The sequence below is a fragment of the Anas acuta genome, chromosome 1 (genome assembly GCF_963932015.1).
Source record: "Anas acuta chromosome 1, bAnaAcu1.1, whole genome shotgun sequence".
NCBI lineage: Eukaryota > Metazoa > Chordata > Aves > Anseriformes > Anatidae > Anas > Anas acuta.
The window spans coordinates 133,140,547-133,165,913 of record NC_088979.1 but is presented as its reverse complement, the minus strand read 5'-3'; the positions used below and the strand labels follow the sequence as shown (position 1 = coordinate 133,165,913).

Below are 25,367 nucleotides of genomic sequence, written 5' to 3'. Positions count from 1 at the left end.
TATTTCTGGAATCCTGTGACTACGTGTTTCTGTGCTGTTAGACACGAAAATGCAAAAATCACCTGAAGTTTATTTGGAGATGAGTTTAGATGAGATTATTGCCCTCAGCTGCTCCCACCTTAGTCTCGTTTTTTTACAGTAACTCTCAATGCTTTGTGCAATCATGCTGCCAGTATAAAAACTCATGGTTAGGAGGTTTAGAAATACAGGAATGACATCTGTATGTGTCTGTAATGTTTTTAAAAGATATTTGTAAGTGGGGAAAAAAAATCATAACAAACAATGTGTTCAGCTTTCATGCTATCCAGTGATGGTATCAGCCTGAAATGTTGTGGTGTTTTGTTCATCTTCACTGTACTTCAGCCTGGTAATTTTGTCCTTCCCATAGGACTTGAAATAAATACGTGCTTACTATAGGACATAATCCTACTCTGTTTGATTTCATTCATGTATTCAGGCTTCTGTGACAATCTGTTTTCTAATAAACTATTTCTACCATTTTTTTTCCGCCCTATTCAAAACAAAATAAAAGGTTCAGGAATTGCCCTGTTTGCAGCTATGTTAACTGGTCACAGTATTCCAGATATTTTAACATATATCTAAGAAATGTTAATGTTAACCAAAAAGATTTTTGACAAAGAGAAACAAATGTTTTTCCAAGTTTATCAAGACAGTACACAGCTTTGGCATCTAAAAAGTGTACTACCTACCTATTCCCCTATTTTGTTTTACTCACTATTTCAGAGGGTAAGCTGTCCTGCAGATTTTTTTGTAAAGCGTCTTTAGCTGCTTTAAAGCATCTTTAACTGCTTTAAAGCATCTTAAAACTGCTCTTTAACTCTGCACACTACATTAAGTGTTAGTTATTGTCTTAGTTGCTTCAATTTATTAGCATTTGTGGGGTTGTTCCTGCTTTCTGAGATTACTTGGGCCTTTTGGTTTTTGCTTCTTTTTTAGTACAAATGAAAATTTCATACTGGGCCCGTAACTGGGTCCAGTTAGTACTGTCAGTGTGTAACTTGTAGAAGAGGGATTACCTAAATGATTTCTGTGAACTTCATCATCCCAGTCTTCCACTGCACTTGTGAACAAGCTCAGTTCTTTCCTCCTGCCTCCACAGTAATGTGCAGATCTGTGTCATTTTCATCTTATCCCTGGTGACATTCAGCTGGCTTTGGGTAAAGGGGATTCTTCATCTATGGGCTCCTTGGGATGAAGGTTTCTTATTGCTGATAAGATGGCTTTGGATCCCATTTCCCTCTGCATTGTGTTTTTCTTCAAACAGCTACCAGCTGACAATGGTGTTAGTTTGGTGACATGTTTGATTCCACGGGATTATGTTAAGAGAAATGTGTGTGTGTGGAAGGGAAATTTTATTTATTTCACTTACGCTAAAACATAGCCATCATAAGGAATAAATGAAACTTCACTTTTGTGCAAAGTCTTCCACAAGAGTTGGCCTTGCATGGTCAGCAAAATCTGATCCTGACAGAAAAATATATCAGGAAGCTACACAATGTGCGATTTCTGGTGTCAATATTATGTATGCATATAGGTACCTTCAGATAATATTTTTCAAGATGTGATATTTTCTTAGCAGGTTGAAGTTGAAGTTTACCGGAGAGATTCTAAGAAGCTTCCTGGGCTGGGAGACCCTGACATTGATTGGGAAGAGAGCGTCTACTTGAACCTCATTCTACAGAAGGTAACAGTGATGCTTATTTAATTTTTATGAGCTATTTATGCTCGAGAGATTTTGTGGAAGGCTTTGATCTGACCTATTTCCTCTGTAGCTTTGGGGATCTGAACACCTCTGGAGAACAGAAACAAAACATGTTTTTTTATTTTGCCTTTCAGAGTCTAACTGAACAAAACCTGAGGTAGTTTTTAGTAGAGTCCTGATAGCTTTCTTCAAAACCTTTAAGTACACCCAGTGAAGCAGAACTGAATTTTATTCTCTTAAAGTTTTACAAAATGGAAGGCTTTGCCAAGTATAATAGTTTGAAAGTGAATGAGACTGTTAGACTAGCAACGTTTTCATTAGAGTTCACAACACCAGTACAGCTAAGAGAGGAAACTGTGAAGTGAAAATGCAGTAAAGGTGTTATGTATTGCACTGGGAGTTTGCTGTTCTTGACATCAGAGCTTTAGTAAGCCTTTTCTCTTTGTTGATGGGAAGATTAAACTAGCATGTTATATTTATTTTTTTTAATTAACTTACGTGTTCTTCAGTTATTACATACGTTACATTGGTGCTTTGGGAAGGTGAACAATACTATAGTCATTCTAGATCTCTGAAAAGTTTTGTTGATTATGATTCCAAAATGAGAGACTGCTGGCTCATTGCACACATTCTGGAGAATAACTTGTTTTTATTCTGTCCCCTTCCTCCCAAAATTCTCATTATTCTCATTACTTCTCTGTAGAGAGCAGTTTCTGCACTTATTTAATAATGAATTAAAACAGAATCTGTTTGCTACAGTCAGAATTCAGAAAATAATGTTACAGCTGGCATTGCAGTCCAGAGTTGTAACACATGCACCTTTTAAGTTTTTTCAAGTTGTTTGGCAGGCTACGGTAATAGTTTCTGATCTCTCTAGTGTATTGCTTGTGTTTATTATTGCTTCAATTTCTTTCTTTGGAAGGGAGGATATATTTTCCATTCCTACCTTAAAGTGTTCTTCTGTGTGGCATGCGTATTCCACAGCTGACCAGTAAGCTTAATGGTAAACAATGCTGATAGGAGTTTCTTTACCCATAGCTTGTGCACTCCTTCGTGTATATTTGTAAAAGATTTCAGTACCGCTCATATAGTAAATAAACAAAAATATTGTGGACTATCAACAGAATTGCAGGAGTTTGGGGATAGTAATGAGAATGAAGGAAATAGCAATACCAAAACAGTTTACTTTTAGTTAGAGATGAAAAAAAAAATGAAGGCAGAATGTGTTCTGCTTCGTCCACATGTGTGGTTTTTATTTTTTCTAACTCCAAATCTTAATTTGTCTATCTGGTGTGCTGTTTTAGCTGGATTATGTGGTGACGTGTGCTGTTTGCACACGCTCCGATGGAGGAGACATTCACATTCACAAAAAGAAATCTCAGGTGAGACTAGCCTACGTTTACTGTGGGTAAGAGCATCCAGTATTACGTGATCCTAAAAACTGTATCACTACCAGGACAGCAGTTCCCATGCTGTGTTCTGTCATAGATTCACCCTTGTCAAGCACCTCGAGCCTGCCTGTCAGCTAAATGCACTTTATAGCCCCTCGCAGAAAGCCATAAAGACCTCTCTGTGCTCTCAAGATTTGTGTCATTGCTTACTGCATTTGGGGAGAGTGTGCTGGAGGGAGTATGTCTAAGTGTTAAAAATAACCTGAGGGTAAACCCAAAATTGTACTAGACATGAGTTACAAGAAACCTTCAGAGTTAATCTGTAATGTAGGAATATTAAATGATAGACTACTTACTGATTACTGCTTTTTCTATTGTTTTATGTGATTCTTGTTTTCTCCCTTCAACTGCTTTTTCCTTCCATCACTACACAGAAGGCTTTATTACTTATTTGTGTGCAGTATAGAGTTAATCCAAGTTTTAGCATAGTGGAGGAGACTGAATAATTAAGCATAGGTAGAAATAAGAAATGCTAGAGTTCTTCAGTTTCCAGCAGATCTTGCAACAACTTTTCCTAGCTGGCAAAAATTCTACTTCAAAAGGCTTCTGTTGCATAAACTGTTTATCTCAGGCATTTCCATTCCTTTAGGTCACTCAGCTGCTTGTGTGGCTTTGCCTAAAATAAGCCAATATTTTTTAATCCTTTAATATTGTTTTACCACACTGAACTCAGTTGTTGTTTTGCCTACAAAGAAAACCAGCAATGCTGATTATTTTATTTGTAATTAGTATGTTGAGCACACTATTCCCTTCTGCCATTTCTGTTATGATACCGTGTTAGATCGCTGACAACAATCCTTTTATTTCTCATTGCTGTTTCTGCTGTGTAAAAGTCCAAATTTCACCCAGAGAACTTCTGCACAGTTCTTTTTAGAAAAAGAAATCTCTAAATATTGCACACCCGTTTGAAAACTAGGAAAATGAGGATAAGAGGCCTGTGCGAAGCATGTGAGCAGTATTCAGAATAAGGAGAAGGTTTTTTGTTCCTCATTTTTAGAGGCTTATGCTGTGAAGCTGCTTACAAATTTTTATTTGTCTCCCCTTTTCTAGGAGAAACCCACATTAGAATTTATCAGTACATACAAATAACATTTCTAGCTGTTATATGAAGAGAGGGAAAAGGCAATTCTAGGTACTGTGGAAAGCATATTTGCATTAAGGCATTTCATTGAAACGTGCACCATTGAGGCCATTCATTTTAAATGAACAAAAGCCAACATTTTAAGATCTTTATTACTCTGTTCTTGCTTTAGAAAGCATATATTACCCTATCTGTGCACAACCAGATATTGAATAGGGAGAAATCCTGTGCAGGATTATGACATGCTATACTACTCCAGAGCTGTGACAGAGCTACTGTGCTCATACCAGGAGAGTACCTAGGGCATGAAACCAGTGTAAAAACAGGCTAACTTTCCCCTACATTATTTTTCAGACTATATCAATTTTCTGTTGGCTCAACAATAAGATCTCTACAAACTGTATTTTCCTTTCATGTATGTGACTGGAGATGAGTTTGGGGTGTTTTTTCTGGATTTACGTTGGATGGCATAAGAACAAGGATGCCTGGAAGATGTCCTTGTTTCAGGCAAGCCTGAAACATTGACAAGTCACATTACTTTCTAACGTAATTAAATTAGCCCATGGTGAATGTGTTGAGATTCATCATGTTACTTTAATTCAAAGCTTTGCAAATGGAGGTAGAATCAAAGAAAGCTACTCAGTATGAATTCTTCTCCCTCTTTAACTGTTTAATATTGTTGGAATGATAAAATCTAAAACCTATATATATATATATAATTTTCTTTTTCAATATTTTTCTCAGCAAGTGTTTGCGTCTCCTAGCAAACACCCAATGGACAGCAAAGGAGAGGAGTCAAAGATCAGCTATCCCAACATATTTTTCATGATCGACAGTTTTGAAGAGGTGAGTTCCTTGCTGCAGCAGGGTTTTGTCCCTGTCTTATGTCCAGAGTGGTTGTTTTCTGGCACCTTTTGAACAAATGTTTTTGGAGGGTTATATTCCATGGGGTTTTATGGGGCAAGTCCATGATGATTTATTTGATATTCCTCATTCTAAATCAGGATTTAGAGCTGGATTTTGGCACGCGTTTTTATGATGGGCTGAAGCAAGAGAAGCTGATTGTAAGAGCTGCTTACCCAAACACGACGTGCAGTGGACATTGCCTGGAGTCTATGGTTTTTGGAAAAGCTGTGATAGAGCCTACATCTCTATTACTTTTCCCCATTTTACATTAAAACCTACATTGGGCCTGAGGAGAATCACGGGAATCTCAGTGTATTTTTGATTTTTACCAGCTGCAGTTTTCCCTGAAGTGTTTTGTCTTCCACTTTGCAGGTTTTCAGTGACATGGCTGTAGGAGAAGGAGAAATGGTCTGTGTGGAGCTGGTTGCCAGTGACAAAAGCAACACCTTCCAAGGAGTGATTTTTCAGGGGTCCATCCGCTATGAAGCACTCAAGAAGGTCTATGACAACAGGGTAAGGTGCTTCTGAAAGACAATGTCTTTTGTAACAATGATACTGACTACAGTGTTTCTGTGCTACTGTGAGGCTGTTGGCTTTTTGTCGTGTTAGATATCTGCATCATGACCTATCCTTTTTGGTTTTGAAAGCTGCTCCAAAGTTAGTGCTTTTGGGTGCACCGAGGTTGCAGCTGAGGTTGCTCAGATCAGGTTTCGTTGCTCTTGTGTTTGCCAAAAGGAGTGAAGCTGATGAAGATGCAAGAGTATGACATCAGAATGGATCTGAGTAACAGAATTCCGGGAACCCTTTCATTTTTCTGAAAACTCGTGGATTTTTCTAGTTACTTCAGTGAAAGCATGTTTTACATGGAGATCTTAAACTCTGATAACTATCTTGTTAAATGTAAAATGTGTTTGTGTTTAGTGTGTTCTCAACTTGTGGATATTTCCAAAAGGCCGCTGTAGTTTCACTGCATTGGAAGGAAGCTTTCATTGCTTTCCTATAGAAACATGAAATGCGTTCACTTGTAGCTTCAAATTCAGTACTTAGTCAAGATTATGCATGAGCCAATAACTTCACAAAATATTTACTGTGAAGACAGTGCTGAAGGATTAAAAAAAGAAAAGAATGCCAGTCGCTACCTACTGTGACTGTAAACTCCTTCATTTCCCTTTGTTCCTACCCTCTTCAATAGAGGGCCTGAATAATTACCTTCTCCATTTTTTCACATGTGAGTAGTTTATACTCTTATAGTCGTTTTACCAAAGAACAGGAATATAAAAATTCTGCTTCATATTGTTTAGTTAGATGGAATAGAATTGTTTGTTTGAACACTTGATTATAGCCAAAGGCAAAACTTGAAATCTGATCTGCTTGTATTTTCACTCTTCTTAAGAGAAGAGAAGCAAGCTCTCTGTACTTCTGAAGGTTACTTGATTTCAGTTGTCTGTATTAATTCTTAGTGCAATATAAATTGTTACCTTATAAACAAACCTGGGCCTTTGATGGGATAAACTGCTGAAAGTTGTGATAAACCACTTAAGCTTATACGTAAGTCCTCCTTATTTCACTTGTCAAAACCTCGACTGTTTTCATATTGGTCTGTTCCTTTTTCTAGTTCTCAGTTCAGTTCTCAGTTCAGTTGTGTTCACTGGAAATTGAACCCTTTTCTCTGTTGAGAGGGTTCAAAAGATGTCAGGGTTCTGTGGTGAGCAATGTGATACAGGTTAGTTGTGCATGGGAGCTCTGTCTTTTTGCTTTGGGTTTAACAATGTGACACAAATGTCTGAATTGTACTTGCCACACAGTAATGCTGGAATTGGGCTGTGTGCCTTGCTGGTTTTTGTATGTGTCTGTTACTTTTTGGGCTCAAACAATTGTCCTTGTGTGGGTTGTGTTGAGTTATGTGTGTGCTTTCCTGTGCTTCAGCGTGCCACATTGTGTGGGTCTGAAAAAAGCTTTTGTTTTATCTCAGCTTGTTATTGGATAACTTTGCTTTTTGGATAGCTGAAGGAGTTGATTCTCCTCTGAGCATCTATTTTTGCATCTGTAAAATTGCTTCCCCTTTGGAAATCACTTCAGACTTTGGCTTAAAGTTTCCTAAGAATCAAGATAATGACTATTATCTGCTATGTTTTTGACTTATACTTAGATAACTGCTTTCAGAGAACATTGTTTTATATTTGAAGGTGATATTTTATGTATTTCTCTCCCGTCTTGGTGCATTGTAGGTGAGTGTTGCAGCAAAGATGGCTCAAAAAATGTCTTTTGGCTTCTATAAATATAACAACATGGAGTTTGTCCGAATGAAAGGGCCACAAGGGAAAGGACATGCGGAAATGGCAGTGAGTAGAGTTTCTACTGGTGACACTTCACCATATGGTACAGAAGAGGACTCAAATCCAGATTCCCCAGTGCATGAGAGAGTAAGTAGTAGACAGAAATACTGACTTAAGGTTAAGCATGGATGTTTTGTTTAATTCCAGTGGATGCACTGAAGCTGGCATTCACCCACATCATGGTTCTGAACTTGGTTTTGCTTGTATAGATTTCAGAGCTATTCAATATATGCAGATGGATTTTTGTCGCAGTTTCCATTGATCAAATAATGAGTACAGAGATGAGAGCATGATTCATACTTCTGGAGGAGTGTTTTGTTGAAACAACGGTGATGTTGATGCCAACGAAAATTATGGTTCTGCCTATTTTTATGAAAATTAATAGATCCCATTTCTGTACAAGATGGGTTTTACCTAGAAATGGGGAATTTGTATGTGGTGTAGGTTGCTAACTAAACTTCACAGATTTTGAAGAGTGAATACCAGCAGTGCAAAGCCTGTATAATATTAAAGCAAAGACTGTGGATCAAGATGTACGACCATATTTATGCTTATGCTTAATGTTAATACAAGTGCAGTAAAATACCAAGAGTCTGTCCAAAGATCCTGATTTGGCCCTTTTTCAGTTTTGAGCATGGATTTCAGTTAAAGAATTTTACCTAGTTAATGGGAATTAGGCAGTGTGTCTTTAAAATACCTATACAGATGTGTCCTGACTCAGGCAGAGTGATTACTGATTCCAGCCTGGTTTCCTGTGTAACATCAGTAACCTGTGGAGTTTAAAGGCCAGCATGTCTGCTTCCATTGGTGTCCATGGAAGTCATGGGATTTCTCTTTCTGGCTTCCTAAAAGGTGAAATGAGCTGTCAGCACAGAGCTCATTAACTCTGTGCAAGCTCTGTGCTGTAGAGGTACAGCCTGAAGAAACCAGGCCTGGAGGGACTTCCTGAGATTTTGACTCCAAGACTTCCAGTGCCTCTGTTTGATAATGTATTATCATTGCTCTTTGCTAATGGCTTTAATGGTGATTTGTCTGTGTCTGGTTTTCCCTGCAGGTGTGATATGAAATGGCTACAGAATTAAAAATAAATTGAGACAAGCATAGGTTAGAGATCAAGTGCACTCAAGAGAGGATCAGTTGGGTGGTAGAATGCTTCTGGTTTTTTTATGTTAATGATAGAGGGATGACATAGCGGGTTTCTGCAGTGCAACATCGGCTTGGCTTGGCTGTCATCCTCACTCACACATCACCTCCCTCCTTATTTGTAAGGACAGATATGAGCAGTGATCTCATCTCAGGAAGCATTATGGGATCATTAAATTAACGGTGTGAAAAAGTAAGAATGAGATAAAAGTTGATCACCTCTGTTAGCCTAGTAGTTATCCTTTTTTTTAATTTGAAAGGAAATGGTTAAAATATTACTAGCAATTACTGAAATTGAAATTGTTTCTGAAGTAGGTATGTCTGACTATAATTGTGGTTTACCCAACAGCAACTGCTGCTCTGAAGAAATGGTGTCTCTGTAGTTCTGTGACTAACTTGCATTTCACCATAGACAATTGTATCCCTATATTTGTCATCACTTGCTGTAACCAAATCATCACTGGCCTTTCAGCTTGCTTTTGTCCGTCCTATAGAGAAATAATATACATAGAGTTGCTCATTGACTTGTCTTTTGCATCAGCATCTTGAGTTATTGTCTTGTGACCCTGCTTCACAGACACAGTGATCTCTTGTGGCATCTGTTTAACAAGGCAAACAGCCACCTAATCTTTACCAAAGAAATGAAGATGCACGGTTTCGTGTCCAATACAGTACATTCTTAGCCTATTAAGTCTTCTGAATTTCAACATATAAAAATAATACTGACATTCTTGGTGCCTAAATAAATTATTAATCTGCATTTTTATTCCTTTGTAACTATAAATCCCTTTGAAAAGTGATCACATGACAGCTCTAGAGTTCTTTTCATTATTTACATAATAGTTGAGGGTTCTGATGCACCAAAATACTTTCATCTTGATGAATGTCTTGAGATGACTGTGCAGTTGACACAGTCAGTTTATCAGACCACTCTGATAAAACTTGCAGCGGGGCACCAGTCGTGATTCTGATTTTCACATGTGATAACCTTATGGTGCATATCTGAAACTGTTTATTTCCTACAAGAAGCACAGAACTTCTTAGACAAAACTTTCCCTAGCATTTCCTTTATTTTTCCTTTCAGGTCACTTCTTTCAGCACACCACCAACACCAGAACGCAACAATCGCCCATCCTTTTTCTCCCCATCCCTCAAGAGAAAAGTGCCCCGAAATCGAATTGCTGAGATGAAAAAATCCCATTCAGCAAATGACAGTGAGGAGTTCTTCAGAGATGATGATGGTGGAGGTGAGAGAAATAACACCAGCTAAGCAGACTTCCAGAGTGGAGCGGGAACACATTTGTGGAAAGGGAAAATCCAGTGCTGGATTTTCCAAAAGGTTTACAGTGTGAAAAATCTAGCTCCACAGAAACTTCTCTGATGGTGTGTCTCACCCAGTCCATCTCTGGTGCCACTCTGAAACTGGGGTTATTTTTTCAAAGCATCCCTCTGAAAGCTGGAGACCAGCGTGCCTCCATGTTTAGTTACAAAAAGGCTAGAGCTTGGGTCATTTACTATGCAGTGTAGTGAGAAGAACTGCTTTCCCAGATGGAATCTTCTGTCTTTGATGTATTTCTACTGGAGGCTGTGCAGGATAGAATGGAGTTCTAAGCATTCATCCAGAAGCCCTCATTGGTGGTGGTAGTGTCTACTCAGTAGTTTTGCAATATCAGATCCTAGCATACTTAGCCATAATTAAGAACATCCTTTTATTTTCCATTTTCTTTTATTTATGTGAGTGAACAAATTCCAGGTTTTCCAAATGTTTTATAGCATACATATAATATAATATACATATAAAATACTGAGAAGTGTGGTTTTATTTATGGTTATAAATGTTTTGACTTTATTGTTCCTGGACCTTATTTAAAAAATAATATTATTTTAATATATATATATTAATAGCTTACACTAGGAAGTTTAATTTATTCAAGAATGAGCTTTCTAAAAGGGGAAGTATCTAAATTCAATATGACTGCAAATTAGAGAAATCTGAGTGTCCTACCAGTATTTGCTCAGGAGCTGTAGTAATGAAATTCTTTTTTTTTTTTTTTTCTCAGCTGACAAAAAGATGGGCTTTTTGTAGAAGTAGGGAAATGCTGGTGTATATTGGCCTTGTGGTTGGAGAGTAACTGGCTTGTCTGAAGGTCGGCAGTGTCCTTGGTCTGGCCAGTGCTGCTGCAGACCTGACCCCAGTGCAGACAGAGCTGTTGTGGACAGGAACAGTCTATTAGGCTTTGCTCGCTTTTGCTGTGGACATGCATGACACAGCAGGAGAATTATGCTTATTCCAGCGACCAGAGTCAAGTCCTTCTGACCTGATCACCGCAGTGCTCTTGACATAGTGGTGAAGTGTGGAAACCGGGAATAGACTGTTTGGCCATACATACTTACAGGAAAGGAGGGAAAACAAGTGTTGTTTTTTTTTTGTTTGTTTGTTTTTTTCCCTCCATATCGTATGTATGTTACCAGAGTAGCTGCCACTTTTTTCCTCAGGACTTACTTTTAAACAAATGACTCCCAGAGCTTGGATTGCTCTGGTCCAGAATTATCTTCACTTCAGCATCTGCTTTAAGCACTGTGAGGCTGGACTGAGTTTTACAGAGGAATGGAGAGAAAGCCTAGAAACACTCAACAGATGTAACATACTTATTCATGTCTGCAGCTATAAATATCTCCTCTAGTTTAGAGAAGATTCAGTGTCCTTTTGTTTTAAAATACATTTTGGATCTCTAAACTAATTTCATGAAGAATAAATAACATGGCAGAATAATCCCAGGTTTGGTTGGAGGAATGCATGGAGATTTGCAGTGAACTTCCTTATTAATACTGACTCTTCCTGTGTCTTGTTAGATATTAATCTTCTTCATAGGATAGATTTTTCCTTCTGTTATACATTTCTGCATGAGTAACTACTTAATTGTAGGGATGTTATTTTGTATATAAGGGAAGGCTGGGTTAAGATTTTGCTTGTGCAAGTGCTTCATTTCCTTTCCTGGCTGGTTGATAGTAGATGATGATTTGATTTACTACGACTGCCAGTTGTTGATATAACTCATCAGTTTCAATGTAAATGGTGAATTCAGTACTGGGCATGATCTGACTGATTTAAAAAATAATAGTAGTAATAAGCGACCTGTGTGCAATTTTTCTCTAGAAAATTAATAGATGGCTTTCCGTTTTATATATATATATATTATTTTCAGAAGCTTTCGTTGAATCTTTCAGTAAAATGCAGAAAGTACAGTCATTTTAAACATGCTGTCTTTTACCCTTACAGATCTACACAGTGCAACAAATCTGAGGTCACGGTCCTTATCTGGAACAGGACGGTCTCTGGTGGGCTCGTGGCTGAAGCTGAACAGAACAGATGAAAATTTTCTACTCTATGCACACTTAACTTACATCACTTTGCCATTGCATCGAATTTTAACAGGTGGATTTTAATGTCCGTTACCCATAAACAGAGTCATTTGGTTCCCAGGCAGCCTTCAATGTTGTGGGATTTTGCTATTAAGATAGAGCCTTTCTCTGAAAGCAAACATGACTTCAAACCTTATTTGCTGACTGTAGTAGCAAATCAGTTTGAGCAAGTGGAATGATGTCTAACTGTTCTCTGGCTTTGGGCTAATTTTGGTTGGTGAGAGTTCAAACAAGCTGGTAGGTTTTGTTTCTGGAAGAGTGTTAGTGGCTTTAATACTGGAATATAAAGTTCATCCATCTCCTGAGTGGAGGGCAACTCATTGTGAGCCTGCCCACTGACAGCAATAGTTGTAGCAGAGACCTGTGACTGAAGAGGGTTATGTGTTTTTTTTTTTATGCAGTTTTGGATTTGGAATGATCTCCTTTGCCAATTTTGAGTCCTAGATTTATTATCCACATGAATTGCTTGGATTGATCAAAGTGCTCACACTGATAGCTATAAATCTCTCAGGTGCCCAATTTCTTTAATCAAGCTAAGTAGTGGTTATGTCACACCAGGAGCAATCAGTCCCATGTTGTTGTCTAGGTATGCCAGTTACTACATTGATGATGGCCAACTCTGCATTTGTTCAGCTGGGCTACAATATCACAATAAATTACATCTTACAGCAGGCAAGTACTGAAGTATCAAATATGACATCCATGTAACCCTTGTCTGCCTGCAAATATAGGTGGGCTAGTTTGAACAGATGCCTGCGTCAGCAGGAATGCTAGCCTTTCAATGGTATAGTTCATGGTATGAGGTAGCTCATGGGACTCTGAGATACTTAGGAAAATTGAGAAAGAAGTAGTGGTTTCTCTTCTCTGTCTAAATACAGTGGCGGTTTCTTTCGTATAGCCATTACTAGTGTTACTGTGGAAAGTGAGGTCCTGAAATGCATTCCCTCTGAAAATACATATTGTCTCAGGTACAAAGAAAGTTTGGTCTAAGTGCATGATAGTATCTCAGGCAAAGCTGTTGCTCAGCTCCAAATTCTATACTGGAATAAAGTTGTCATCACATGGAATAAAGTTATGATCGCAGAGCAATTTTAAAAGTCCTGTCTCTAACCTTTGAAGATCCTTTTAATTTACCTAAGAACTTAATCTTTTTTCTTTTCATCTACCAGATCAGATGACTTATGAATAGCTTTGTCTGGATTGTGGACTTCTGATCAGCGCCAGCTTTTTCTTGTCTGGATCTGAAAAGAGAACTCAGTGGTTATTTCCAGATTGTTCCCAAAAAGTAGCTAACAGGACAGGAATTGAGAAATCTGTTGTTAAACAGATTAATCTACTGCTAAAAGAGATAGGAAGATAGCATGGGTGTGTTCTTCATGTCATTATTGTACTGTGCTAGTGTAACAGTAATAGCTACTGTCTTGTCCTCCTTTGCAGGCTGCGATCTCAGACCGTGTTGCAAAAGTAGGCTGGCTCCTTCCCTACAGATAAGGAAAACTGTAGCTGATAAGATGCAAAAACATACTTAGCAGAGAGATGTTTCTACACCATTTGGCCTTTCACTCTATGTAGAAATTGATTTCAGTTTAGAAGAAATTACAAATTCCAGTCAGAATTGATCCTCTATAATTAAGGGTGGATTTTGAACAAAGTTCCAACAAAATATACAATTACTCCTTACAACAATTACGTTGATACCATTATAGCTGGTTAGCTAGAGCTCACCACAGGCATTTTTGAGTTCACAAAAGATACATTGTTCCTGCTGGCATTTAATACTTGCTCAAGTGGGTAGCATAAATGCCTCCATGCTCAAATATTTGCTTTTAGCTTGAATGCACTTTCTTAGACTTAATTTGTTTAACATACAATTGCAGGAGTCAGTGTATTTATTGAGACACAATGAAAAGAGACATAAAATGTCTGGGCTGTAAGGCAGAATTTTAATCTGCAGTTTTTTCATTGTCTGCTTTAGCTTGGTGCTTCGGATAGAGCCCATTTCCAGTGCCTTTTTGTAATTAATGCATTTGTGCCAGTGGCAGCTTTCCAGCAGAAAGGAGCATTACACATGGGGCAGGATGCAGTGGGAAAGACATTCATCTCCTTTGAGTAGTTTAGGCAAGTCTGTACTACAAAATTAAAATGCTAGGGATAGTGATCAAAATATTCAAAAATATCTGGAGTTTGTACATATTGAGAAGACTTCCTCTGCTCTGAGTTTTGTCTTTCTCCATGCTAAATGACGCAGGTCTAAGCCTTTCCTTGCATGTCAGATGGTCCAATCCTTTTTAATAATCTTTATGGCCCTTCACTGGATTCACTCTGCTATGTTTCATTCTTTACAAGCATGTCTAGAACCCTCTGAAGGTGTGGATCAATTTTTACTCAGGTCATGCCCTTTGTGTGCAGCTATGTGTGACCTGCTGGTTAATTAAGCATATGCTCCCTTTTCCGACATTCTTTATTCTCTGTGTAGCCTGGAAAAAGACCTAGCAGCCCAGTTTCCAGATACTTCTGCAGACTGCTGTGCCAGTGCGCTAGTTTTATTATGCACATTTGGAAAGATGCCCATTATGATAGCTATCTTGCAGGTTCATATTCTGTCACATTTGGGCAATATGGGGCTGAGGAGCTAACAAAACGAATGTTCTTATTGCAGCCTTTTGAGTGCAGAAATGTAGGCTTCAGGCTATAAAATAGATGAAACTGTTGAATTGTTTGTGCCAACATCTTCTGAGCCAAAAACCTGTGTAAGGGACTTGGGGATGATTCCTTTCAGGAAGGAAAAAAACCTTTGGCATAATGTTTCTTACACTTGTTTCTCTGAAGATTGCCACCATCCCCATGCCTGACTCATGTTGTTTCATGCCACTATTAATGACACTTAAATCAGCTCTCATTTCTATATGATGGTTATACTTGCAGTTTACCATCCTTCAACTAGGATGCACCTTGGGAGGGATTAGAATAGATTTCATTAATAGGCAAAGTCTCATTGCTATTTGTAATTTAAATTCCTTCAGTGTTGTAACCAGGGGTCTATGCAGCAGTCTAGAAATGAATCTTCAGTTCTTACTTCCTTGTGCAGTGGCTACTTTCAGGAACCTCCTAAATTTGCTGTTCCTTTTTTGTTTCTTTCCCTTCCCCAGATATCCTGGAAGTGCGTCAGAAACCAATTCTGATGATATAGCAGAGTGGGCACAGCCTTGGAGCCTTGTTGCCAAGTGCCTAACCACAGTGGTTTTCTGTGCTAACACTACCATCTAGTGTCAGGAACATAAACCTCCACTGGAAAAAGGGAAGTCAAAGAATACCAGCCGATCAAAAGTGCCTCTTTCTTCCTTCCTCTGCTGTCATACGCCGTATGCACATTTGCAGTACATCACTTGAGTGTTTCCGATTGGAAGTGGACTTTCAGCAAGATAAAACAAGAAGGGGCTGCGTTTAAAAGGAGTCAATGCTTTATGAACAGTTTATTACTGTGTTTACTTTATAACTAAGAAACCAACAATATGGACAGAATGTGTTAAACTTTATATTCTTTGAGAGAAACAATTTGAGAATTTCATAATGATGTGCTAATGAACGTTGTTCCATAGACTCTCGCCCATACTCTCCTTGTTGGATTGACTTAATTTGTGTGAGTGCGTCTGTGCGTGTTGGGATTGAAGGGATGAGAAAATTTCCTGCTGAAGGAGGAAAAGGAAAATGATACCATAAAGATATATTGCCATTTGGATATGTGCAGTCGGATAGGTCCGAGCTTAAAAAGAGGCTTAAGATGTTCCCATTTGTTCATGTGTCAGTGTTAGGACAGGAGAACTCTGCTGACAAATTTCTGTATCTACCAAAGAACAGCAACATTTTCATCCTCAAGACCTGGCAAAGAAACTGAGCCAGTGAAAAGAAGGCTAAAATGTGCTGCTATACTAAAGCTGAGGTTAATATCCACTACTAATGCTGCTTATCTCTGTTAGTTGATTCAGTTTTAGTTTGAGGCTGAAATGGAAAAATAGGAGGCCACAAATGGACTCCAAAAACTGAAAACCTTACCAATAACCAACACGCTCCTGCACACACTGGACCAAAGTAGGTAAAGTTGTCCTTACTGATAGTGTTCAAGGCCAAGGAGGGCATAAGAGCTGATTAATGTCTTGGCAGCTTTCCCAGATTCATCTTTTCCTGTTGTTTTGCTGTACTGTTACGTGCTGAAGCACAAGAAGTTTTCTTTTGAGACAAATGTTTTAAATGTAATTCTGCTCTGAAAAGTGACTAAAAATAGCATTAGTAGGAGGTTTTAAATTTGTGTTTTGGGAGGTCTCAGGAAAAAAAAGCCTTATGTTTACAGGTAAAATGCCACTTTCTCAAAACAGAAAAAGTTTGCACTCCTTGACACGTGAAATCTAAATGATAAAATACTGAGACTACTGCAGTTTGATTCACTGCTTCGATGTGAGAGCTAGTCATACTTCACATTATTTACAGCCACCTAACAGGCATAGCAAAGGGTGGGGTAGCTTGTCACTTATGGCAAGTGACACTGATACACGCACAAAGAAATCTATGAAGAGTAAAGGTGTCTTTTTTTGTCACTATTCAGAGTCTGAGCACCTAAACTCTCTAATGCTGGTGCCACACTTACATGTGCTCTGAGCCTGGACCTTTGTCTCCCTCACACCCAGGCCTTCCTAAAGTACTTTGTTACTTTCTCAGTAGCCTCTGATGACTTAACCTCTCAAATAGGACTCTGCCTTTTTTCCTCAGGTCATGTTCTATGGGAGTAGCTCCACTTCAGTGTTAAAGGTAGACTAACTTTATCATTCAGCCCTACATGATGAATCCAGTATAGTAAGGAGGTCTTTTTTGTTTGTTTTTGAGGCTAGCCCTGGAAGTAGTCACCATAGTCCAGAGTGACGGCATTTCTAATACTGGCAGCATGACTGCATAACAGGGACAGCTGACCAGTAGTTAGTTTATTTCATATGTTTTGCAACAGCATTACAAAAAAGTTCACATGGTCATTGCCAGCACAGCCACTTCTCATGTTGCAGACTTTGAGTCTCGTTCCATGGGAGTGTGTGCTTGTGTGTGTGTGAGGGTGTTCACGCTGTCTAACCTGAGGCATGCAACTCAGGTGCCTAGGTTTCCTACCTAATCCCAGGGAGAGAGACTGACTCCTAAATGAGCAGCTGAAAAGCTCTCTCTAGGAACTTCAAAGGCAGTCCAGGTGCTTACCTGAGGTCCCTGGGTAGTGTGCCTAGTGCCAGACAGCACAAAGATTCTCCTTCCCAATGTCCATGGCAACAGTTAAACCACTCTTCAACTAGAACACCAGTCCTACTCTGAAGCCTCTGAAGATGTTTTTATTTTTTCTATGTTTTCATATTGGGGTGGGCAAAGCAGTGCTGTTTTCCTTCAAATATTCATCAGGGATGGAAGGGAGAGAGATCTAATATTTGTCGTACTAGTGGCAATTGATACCTTTTAGTCAAACAGAGAAATAGCAGACATGGAAACGAAGCGGATCCAGATCGGAACCTGAGTCATGGGTGCCTGAGTACTGCCTAGTTGACAGTAATTTTTAATGCTTTTCTGACATTGGTATATTAAATTTAGGTAGCTTAATTTCATGCATTCTGAAAGACTGGAACAGATCTTACATAAGATTTCAGAGGAAATGACAAATGAAGAAAGATTCTAAAGTAGTACAGTAGTAGAAAGGCAATGTTACAGAAAAGACAGCACAGATCCCTTGTCTATTATATGAGAAATATTGTCTGCTTTGTTATATGTACACAGATGAGTTCTGATGTCTGGTTTTTGAAGGGATGAATATAAAATTCCTATTAAAAAAAAGCTAATTGGTTTATTTTATCCTGCTAGCAGGTATGGTATATCTGTATTGAAGACAACTTTTTTAGTAGAAAAGGGCTACAGGTATGCCCAAATGGACATCCATAGAAAATGGAGATGAAAAAGTCTACTGAATGTCAATAGTGCTTTTTAGAAACAAGTTAGATGTACAAGATTCTCAACTATTTCCTCTCTAAACAACTGATGTGCAGTTCCTATGTGTCGCACATGTTTTCTTAGCTTGTTATCAGGTAGGAGGGAAAAAATGCATATTTTGTTTTGCTTTTAAACCCTTATAATTTATTGTCCTCATACAGAGAGATTAACAGAGAAGGTGATCCAAGTTTTGCCTGGGTCAAGGATGCACGGCTGGTTCCTTAACTTGCTATTGCACTATACTAAAAAAAGAAAAGGGAATGTTAGATAGAAACCTCTCTAACCTCTAGGGGGTTTTAATTCTGTAGCTCCAAAGCAGTAAACCATTAGATTTGAGCCTCTGTTGACCATTTACGTTGCTGAGGAATGAACTGGAGTGCAGGAAAGTGCAGCTGTCCACATCCTGGCTGTTGGGAGTGCAGTGGTTTTCATTTCATTTCATATTGATGTTGATACTTGACATCAGCTCTGTATGAGAAAGCAGCACAGTTAACAGATTCGGGAAGCTTTGCAGAACCTTTTTATTTATTTACAGAATCCCACCATACCTCATTCCGAGTTAACTTCTTCCCTCGCTCTACCCATTTGCTCCCTCTGGAGACCTGGGGCTTATCACTTCAACTCTTCACCGATGATATATGTTGACAGATGTCAAATGCAAGACTGTAAATTTTTTCACCCTACGCAGGTTTTTCTTTGTTATCAATTTAGCAAGTAGAAAGCCTTCAGTTTTTAAAGAAAGCTCTTAAATCACTTATTTTGTATTAGCGTATTATTGCTTTGCCTTAGAGACCACAGCATATGTGAAATCATGTTCTTATTGCCAGCCAGTGCAGGATGGGTTCCAAGTCTGCTTTTAAAAGAAGCCTTTTTAAAAAATGTAACAAATCTTTCAGCTGTCTTGGCTAATGCAGGCAGCTGAAAATCCCAGTTTTTGTGGGTTCATGTTCCTTCTCTTTTTGTTCTCCCAGTCCTCATTGTTTATAAGGCTTGAGCATGTTAGGGATGTGGATCACTTGGTTTTGCATTTCTCATCACAGTCGGTGTGGTTGGTTTCCTAAAAAGAGAGTTGTTTGCAAGGATGAGTTTTCACAGTAAAATGGTTTGCGCAAAGTATGTTATCTTACCATGTTTTAATTTAAATAGTCAGGTCCTTGGCTCTGCAAACACACTTTTCTGGCAGATCCTCATGCACAGAATCCCATTCTAGTCACAGAGGTTGGACATGGAGACCACATAAATAGTCTGCACTTTAAGATTGTTGAACTGCTGCTTGCCAATCATGTGTTTGTTTTTTTTTTTTCACTTTCCAGATGATTACTTGTCCTGTATTTTGCAGTCTAAAGATTCCCCATATTAAAGGTAGATATAAGACACAGTCTTCAAAAGTGCCTAGGTCCTGTTGTTAATCCAATGGGGTTTAAGAACTTTTTTTTTTTTTTAATTTAGGAAGTTAGTACTCTTAAATTCTGTGTGGTGAGTAGCAGTGTCAAGAAATCACAAGTTATAGTTCTTGGAAGAACTGGCCATCTCCTACAGACTCACACTTCATGTTAGGTTCTCATGGTCCCAAAGGTTATGACTGAAAGCTCTAGAAATTGGATTTCTTCTGGTCACAGCAGTCAGTTATCTGCCAATGCCTTATCTTGTTTTTTGAGGTGTGACTGAAAGTGTGTGGTGTTGGTATATAGAAATTCTGTGTCAAAAATTGGTGCAGCAGAATCCAGTAAAAGGCATTGTTAAATAAGTAGCTTTTACATCAAACCTTAAATGAAACAGTATTTTACACCAGAATGTAGCTGTTTGGACCTTTGATCGAAATAATACAAGACTGCAAGCAGGTTACAATGTTGAATGTGTAAATATATAAATACTTTCAACCTAATTTCATCAAACTAACACTTGTTGCATGGTTTGTTTTTTTTGCCTCATTGATGATTAGTGTTGATAAAACGATGATGGGTTGGAAATGATGCTGACACTGTACTGAACCCTTTGAACAAAGAGCAAGGAGAACCTTTGTGCACCAAAAATGGAGTTGATTTTGCATATGGCAGCAGTGAAGAAAGCGTTGGACCCTGCAGCCAATAAACAGACCTCTTAAACGACCATGAATTTTGTTAGCAGTTTTTACTCTCTACTGTGCCTGGTGGGATTTGAGTTTGAATGTATTCTTTACTGGTGGCAAGCACGAACAGTGGAATAACACTCTGTGGTACTCATAATAAGCATTGCCAAATAGACACTCATGAGAAAAAGTAGTCTGTTTACTCTTTTCTTTTTTTTTTTCCGCTTGGGCAAAACTTAACTTTCTGACTGCTTGCTGAATCTTTCAATGAACAGCCTCTGGCAACTTCACATTGTATATATAATAGGGGAAGAAGGTAAAAGTCAGTGTACTTCTGAATTTGTTTTAAAAGGCTTTTTGATGTTCCCATTAGATGCTGGCATTAAAAAAAAAAAAAAAAAGTCCTTCTAAACAGGTGTGTTTTCTTTCAAATTAAGTTATATAACCATTAGTATTTAGGTTTGTGTAGAGTGGAATATTGAGACTGTTGGCTGTAATTATTTCTTCATGATAAATTCAGAAAAAAACTTCAATATGGATTTGTATAGTATTGTTAAATTTTGATTACTTTTTAGCACTTCCATGTTTATACTACCATAACTTGTACTTATCAACATTGAATCAGTTTTGGTTTAAAGACTTGCAAGGCACTACATCTTCCCTCTCCACTTGATTTATGTGACTAACATTTCACAGTAGGCTTTTTGAGGGGATTTTTCTATATAAAAATATAGAAAAAGAAATACCAAACACACCAGTTATAAAGTGGACCTGGTGATGGTTCCATTTCAAAGAAACAGAGACCAAGACTGTTTCACAAACTGTGTGGTGTAACATCTCTTCTAAGATATGCATGCTAGCTTTGTAATCAGCAATAGGTGAGGCAAAAATTAAAAATAGAGGTTAGGGAGAAAGAGAACAGGGCATTTAGGTTCTTTTAGGGTTTTCACTATAGACATTTGAGTAGACTGTTGGCAGTGTCATTCTGTGTGTGCACGTGCAAGTGGAATCTTAACTGGTTAGAAAATGCTAAAATACATCTTGAAAACTAACAAAGACTTTCCTTGAATGCTCTACATTGAAAGCTTTTGAAGGCAGCCAGACTAAGAGAATGCATTAGGTGAAATAGTACAAAAGACTAAGACAGTGGAAGGTTACAAATCATGGTAAGAAAGCTCACCTGTTTGTTTTAGTAGGCCTTTCAACATCAGTTTGTGGAAGGAAAAGGTGTGCCTTGTTTGTTTGTTTCCTTTTAATCAAAATGCTGTAGGGACAGAAGACTGATGCATGCATCTTTGAAAAGTGTTCATGACTTTCATTAATAACTTCCCTAAATACTGAAAGAAGAAGATTGTTTTAACAACGTGCCAGTATATCTTGTTCAGCAGAGTCCCTGCTCTGGAGAGGCAAGTTAACTTGCTTCCTTTCATCCTGATGTAGTTTCTGTTGTCTGCCCTCATCTGGAGCAATGCTCCCAAGAAATACCATAATATTGCTTGGCGTGCAAGTTTATCATCAAGGGCTGATGTCCTATAATACCCAAAGATAAGTACAAAGTAAAATCACACATGGCAGACTGAAGAAAAATATGAAAAATAAGAAAAATCTTTGCTAACAAATGGTTACCATGCTTACTTACTCCTGTCAGAAATGTTTCTGAAACTTGTAATAAAAAGTTTGTAGAAAGCAAAGGAGTAAAATTTTCAAAAAGACCAGGTTACCCTATGCAAATCAGGGTAGAGCTTCTACTTTTAAAAGAGCTTTTTCTTGAGGTGTTAATTCCAGCTGCTTTAATGTTTTCCCTGTCATCAGTTTATGCCAACATTCAGTTGGTTCTGGTGATTCATGACAGTATTTCACAATATGCAATTGCTTGATCCATTCTCTTCTCCTTCCATCTCCTTACAGCATAAAAGGATGTTTATGTCTGGCTCTGCTTCTTCTGCCGGAGCAGTATTACTGGGGAAGTCCAGTGCAAGCAGTTCTACTGGTCTCCAAATTCTTCAAAATCTCATATGCACACTTTAAATCAGATGCAACCAATGTGTTCATCAAAACCTTATGCCACTTAGAAGTGGACTGACTGCCTTATGCCTGCACTACTTCTAGAGGCATTCCTTTGCTCTTGAAGGAAAAGGTTGGCAGAGCCCACTCTTTCATCCCTGCTTTTCCATGCAAGTGTCAAATTAGATAATGCTTGAAAATGGTTGAGTGATAGATGCTGTGTCAAGGAGCAAGAAGAGTTATTATGCAAGCCCCATTCCCAGCAAGAGGAATTCTGAATCACATGCTTTCCGGTAAATACTCCCATAGTTAACCTGCCTCATAGATACGGTCATCATCGGTGGTAATTCACAGTGATCATTTCTGACTTTGTTTTAAAGGTAAGGAAACACTGATTTCATAAACTGTCAATATTGTTGAATTTGGTATATGACCTATGGTTTTCTCTTCAGTGTTAGGAACTTACTTTTCACAATGGAGAAACTCCCTGTAAGTTTTTCCTGGGACTGGAGTCAACAGAGTTACTGTTTGCAGGCATTGAGTGCCTACCAATTAGGGTGGGGCTCCAAAGCTAGCACTCGCCGTAACTGAGACAGAAATTTGTACTGTATTATGTCATTTATGACAGAAGATAACAAACCAAAGTTAGAAACTTCTACACAGAGGTAACTGCCTGAGCAGACAAATTCTAATCATGTCTTTGAAGCCTATGCAGATTTCCAGAGATGATCAAATTACTACGCTACCTCTCAGTAAAGGTTGTTACGTTCCTAACAGTAATACTCTCAAAACTGGTGATAATGTCTACTTACTTGGATTATAATGCTTACTAATAATATTCAAGATGTTTGGGTGCAAATAAGAATTTCTAAATGAGTATATCTTTAAAGAATGACCGTGTGCTACCCTAACAGAAGGCTGCCAGAACCTGGAAAAGTGTATCAATGACTACATCAAGCAGTCTAATTTTCTTATAGCTCTTTACTCATCTTGTGTTGCACCACCATCCTTTCTGTGGGTTCTTGTGTGCCACTCCTGTGTTTCATGCAGCTCCGTATCATAACTTGTGGAGCAGTGCAGAGGTTTGTAACCCAGTCAGCAGCTACTGAATATTCAAGGAAGTTTGTTGCTCTTCTGTGCCTGAGCTTTACTTGTCTGTCTGTGTTATGACAGTTCTGTGAAGTAAGCATTTTACCAAAGCAAGCAGTTTACTAAACTTTGAGTCTGAACTCATACATGTACACAGCTTCAAACCTTGTGTCATCTGGAAGGCTATGTTAAGCAAAACTACTCGGCTGGCTGTTGCTCTTCACTTGGCCTTCAATTCCATCTTTAGCACTAGATCATTTAGAGCCAGTCATCTGGTGATGCATTGTTAGGATCGTGGTAAAGTTATCTTCTCATCTTCACTCGTTTTTATAGCCTAGGTCATGTACATAGCATTTAGCTTATACTTAATGTGCTTTTTGGATGAATCAGACTTCTATATGTCTCAGTTACTGCAACTAATCTGTGAAGAGCAGCATTTTCCTGCTGGAGTAGGAAAGCGACTGATTTTGATTAATACGCGCTGTTCCTGACGTGCTGCATTTGTAGTCTGGACATTCAGGAGTTGCTGTCTTCTGGAAGATTACATTTGCTTTTTCTGTTTTGCAAGTGGTAAAATCCTTGGTTTGATTAGAGTTTCTGCAGCCACAATTTTTTTTTTTTTAAATGCAAGGATACTGTCATCTTTCATCTTCTATTTCTTACGTTTGTGAATATTATGTGTTAATATTACATGTACTATTTGTATTTTCATGCAACCACTTTATTCTAACATTGCACACTTTCAACTGGAAACGAAACAGTAGTAGAAACCTAATAATTTCACCTTGAGCAGATACTATATTACTTTTGCTTTCTTATCACTAAATTATCTAAAAAGTTTGTGGCTTTGTTTTGTTTTTTCCCTTTGTGGCATGTTGCAATATTTGTGATTATAGTTGGTGTCATATAATCTTGATTTGAGTTCTCAGCAACATCTGGGGTGGGAGGATCAGGAAAGAAATAGGAAATTGTATTTTATGAATTTTTTAAAAAACTACCATCAGATAACTTGGAAAAATTAGCATGAAATTCTGTGCTGGTTTAGGAAAATCATGCCCCAGCATTAGTTCTAACGGTGTGTCACTTATACTTTGTTATTTGCAATAAAAGCTAGTAAGAGCCTCATCTTTGCTCTTGAGAACTAGTATTACCTTTCTTTATGGTTGCCCAAATCTAGGGAGAAGCAGTGCTGTCTTTCTTTTTTAAGCAGAGGGCAGTAAGGTACGTCCAAGATGTGGACATAGCACAATAGTGGCTAACATGAGTTAGACAGCAGCCATTTTCTTGTGGTCTGAGCAGGTCAGAGTGCAGTGGAAAGCTGATCATCCACTCTTGACTCTTCTTGACACAGTTGTTGATTTTATTTATTTTTGCTATTTATCATACTGTTACAAAACCAGAGAAGAACCACCTTATGGCCTAGCTTTTGGGTAGTGCTTTTAGGCTAGATCTAAAAACCTCGTGTTCTGGATACTTTGTCAGGCAAATACAGGCAAAGTGTTTTTAATCTGGAGTCTTTTAATGTTTAAGTTGCAGGGATTTTTAGCTGTCAGCCCCCACAGTAATTCTCCTAATGTTCAAGAACCAGTTTTTCTCTGTCTAGTAAAAGGTCACCCAAGCTCTCCCCTCTGAGCTGATTAGGCTCACTCTCCTTGCAACAGGAAAGCGTTTTGTTGAACTGGCTGTTACTGATGTGCCAGCAGCAGTACAGCCATGTGCAGGATTTCCAAGGCTGGAGTTCACCTGCAAGCAACTGAATGTAAAATTCATTTTATTCATATAGCGTTTAAAGTCAAAGTGAAAGGAATACACACAAGACATTTCTCTCATTTGTTTATTCACATTTTCCATGGATTTTTGTACACTTCCTCAATGTGTTAGAACTACTGAAAACATTATTACATGACAAGTTATGTGAAAATTAAATATCCACTGAAAAATTCAGAGCAGTTTGAAATCTATTAAACTCTACCAGATCGTCACATTCAACATTTTAATTGAATTTATACTAGCTCATGCCACTTTAAATTGTTTAATGTCAGTTATTTCTTGCCTACAGGCACCAGTTACAAAGTTTTAGCAAATACAAATAAGGCATTAGAAAGATTTTAAGGACATTTTAAGTGTTACAGTG

The 25,367-nt window shown here is 38.2% G+C and overlaps 1 protein-coding gene across 3 annotated transcripts in view; it reads left to right on the top strand.

The window, feature by feature from the left end:
- Window positions 1-20,181, top strand: part of KIAA0930 (KIAA0930 ortholog) — an 80,617-nt gene extending 60,436 nt beyond the window's left edge. For 2 of the 3 annotated variants that reach the window (XM_068657750.1, XM_068657768.1), the window contains 8 exons: window positions 1,598-1,705; window positions 3,028-3,105; window positions 5,000-5,101; window positions 5,534-5,674; window positions 7,390-7,584; window positions 9,725-9,887; window positions 11,921-12,076; window positions 15,213-20,181. In XM_068657750.1, the coding sequence (XP_068513851.1) occupies window positions 1,598-1,705; window positions 3,028-3,105; window positions 5,000-5,101; window positions 5,534-5,674; window positions 7,390-7,584; window positions 9,725-9,887; window positions 11,921-12,076; window positions 15,213-15,253 (984 nt within the window). In that variant the 3' untranslated portion in view covers window positions 15,254-20,181. The remainder of the gene's footprint in view (window positions 1-1,597; window positions 1,706-3,027; window positions 3,106-4,999; window positions 5,102-5,533; window positions 5,675-7,389; window positions 7,585-9,724; window positions 9,888-11,920; window positions 12,077-15,212) is intronic. The other variant, XM_068657760.1, reaches the window with a different exon arrangement.
- The last annotated feature ends 5,186 nt before the right edge of the window (window positions 20,182-25,367 follow it).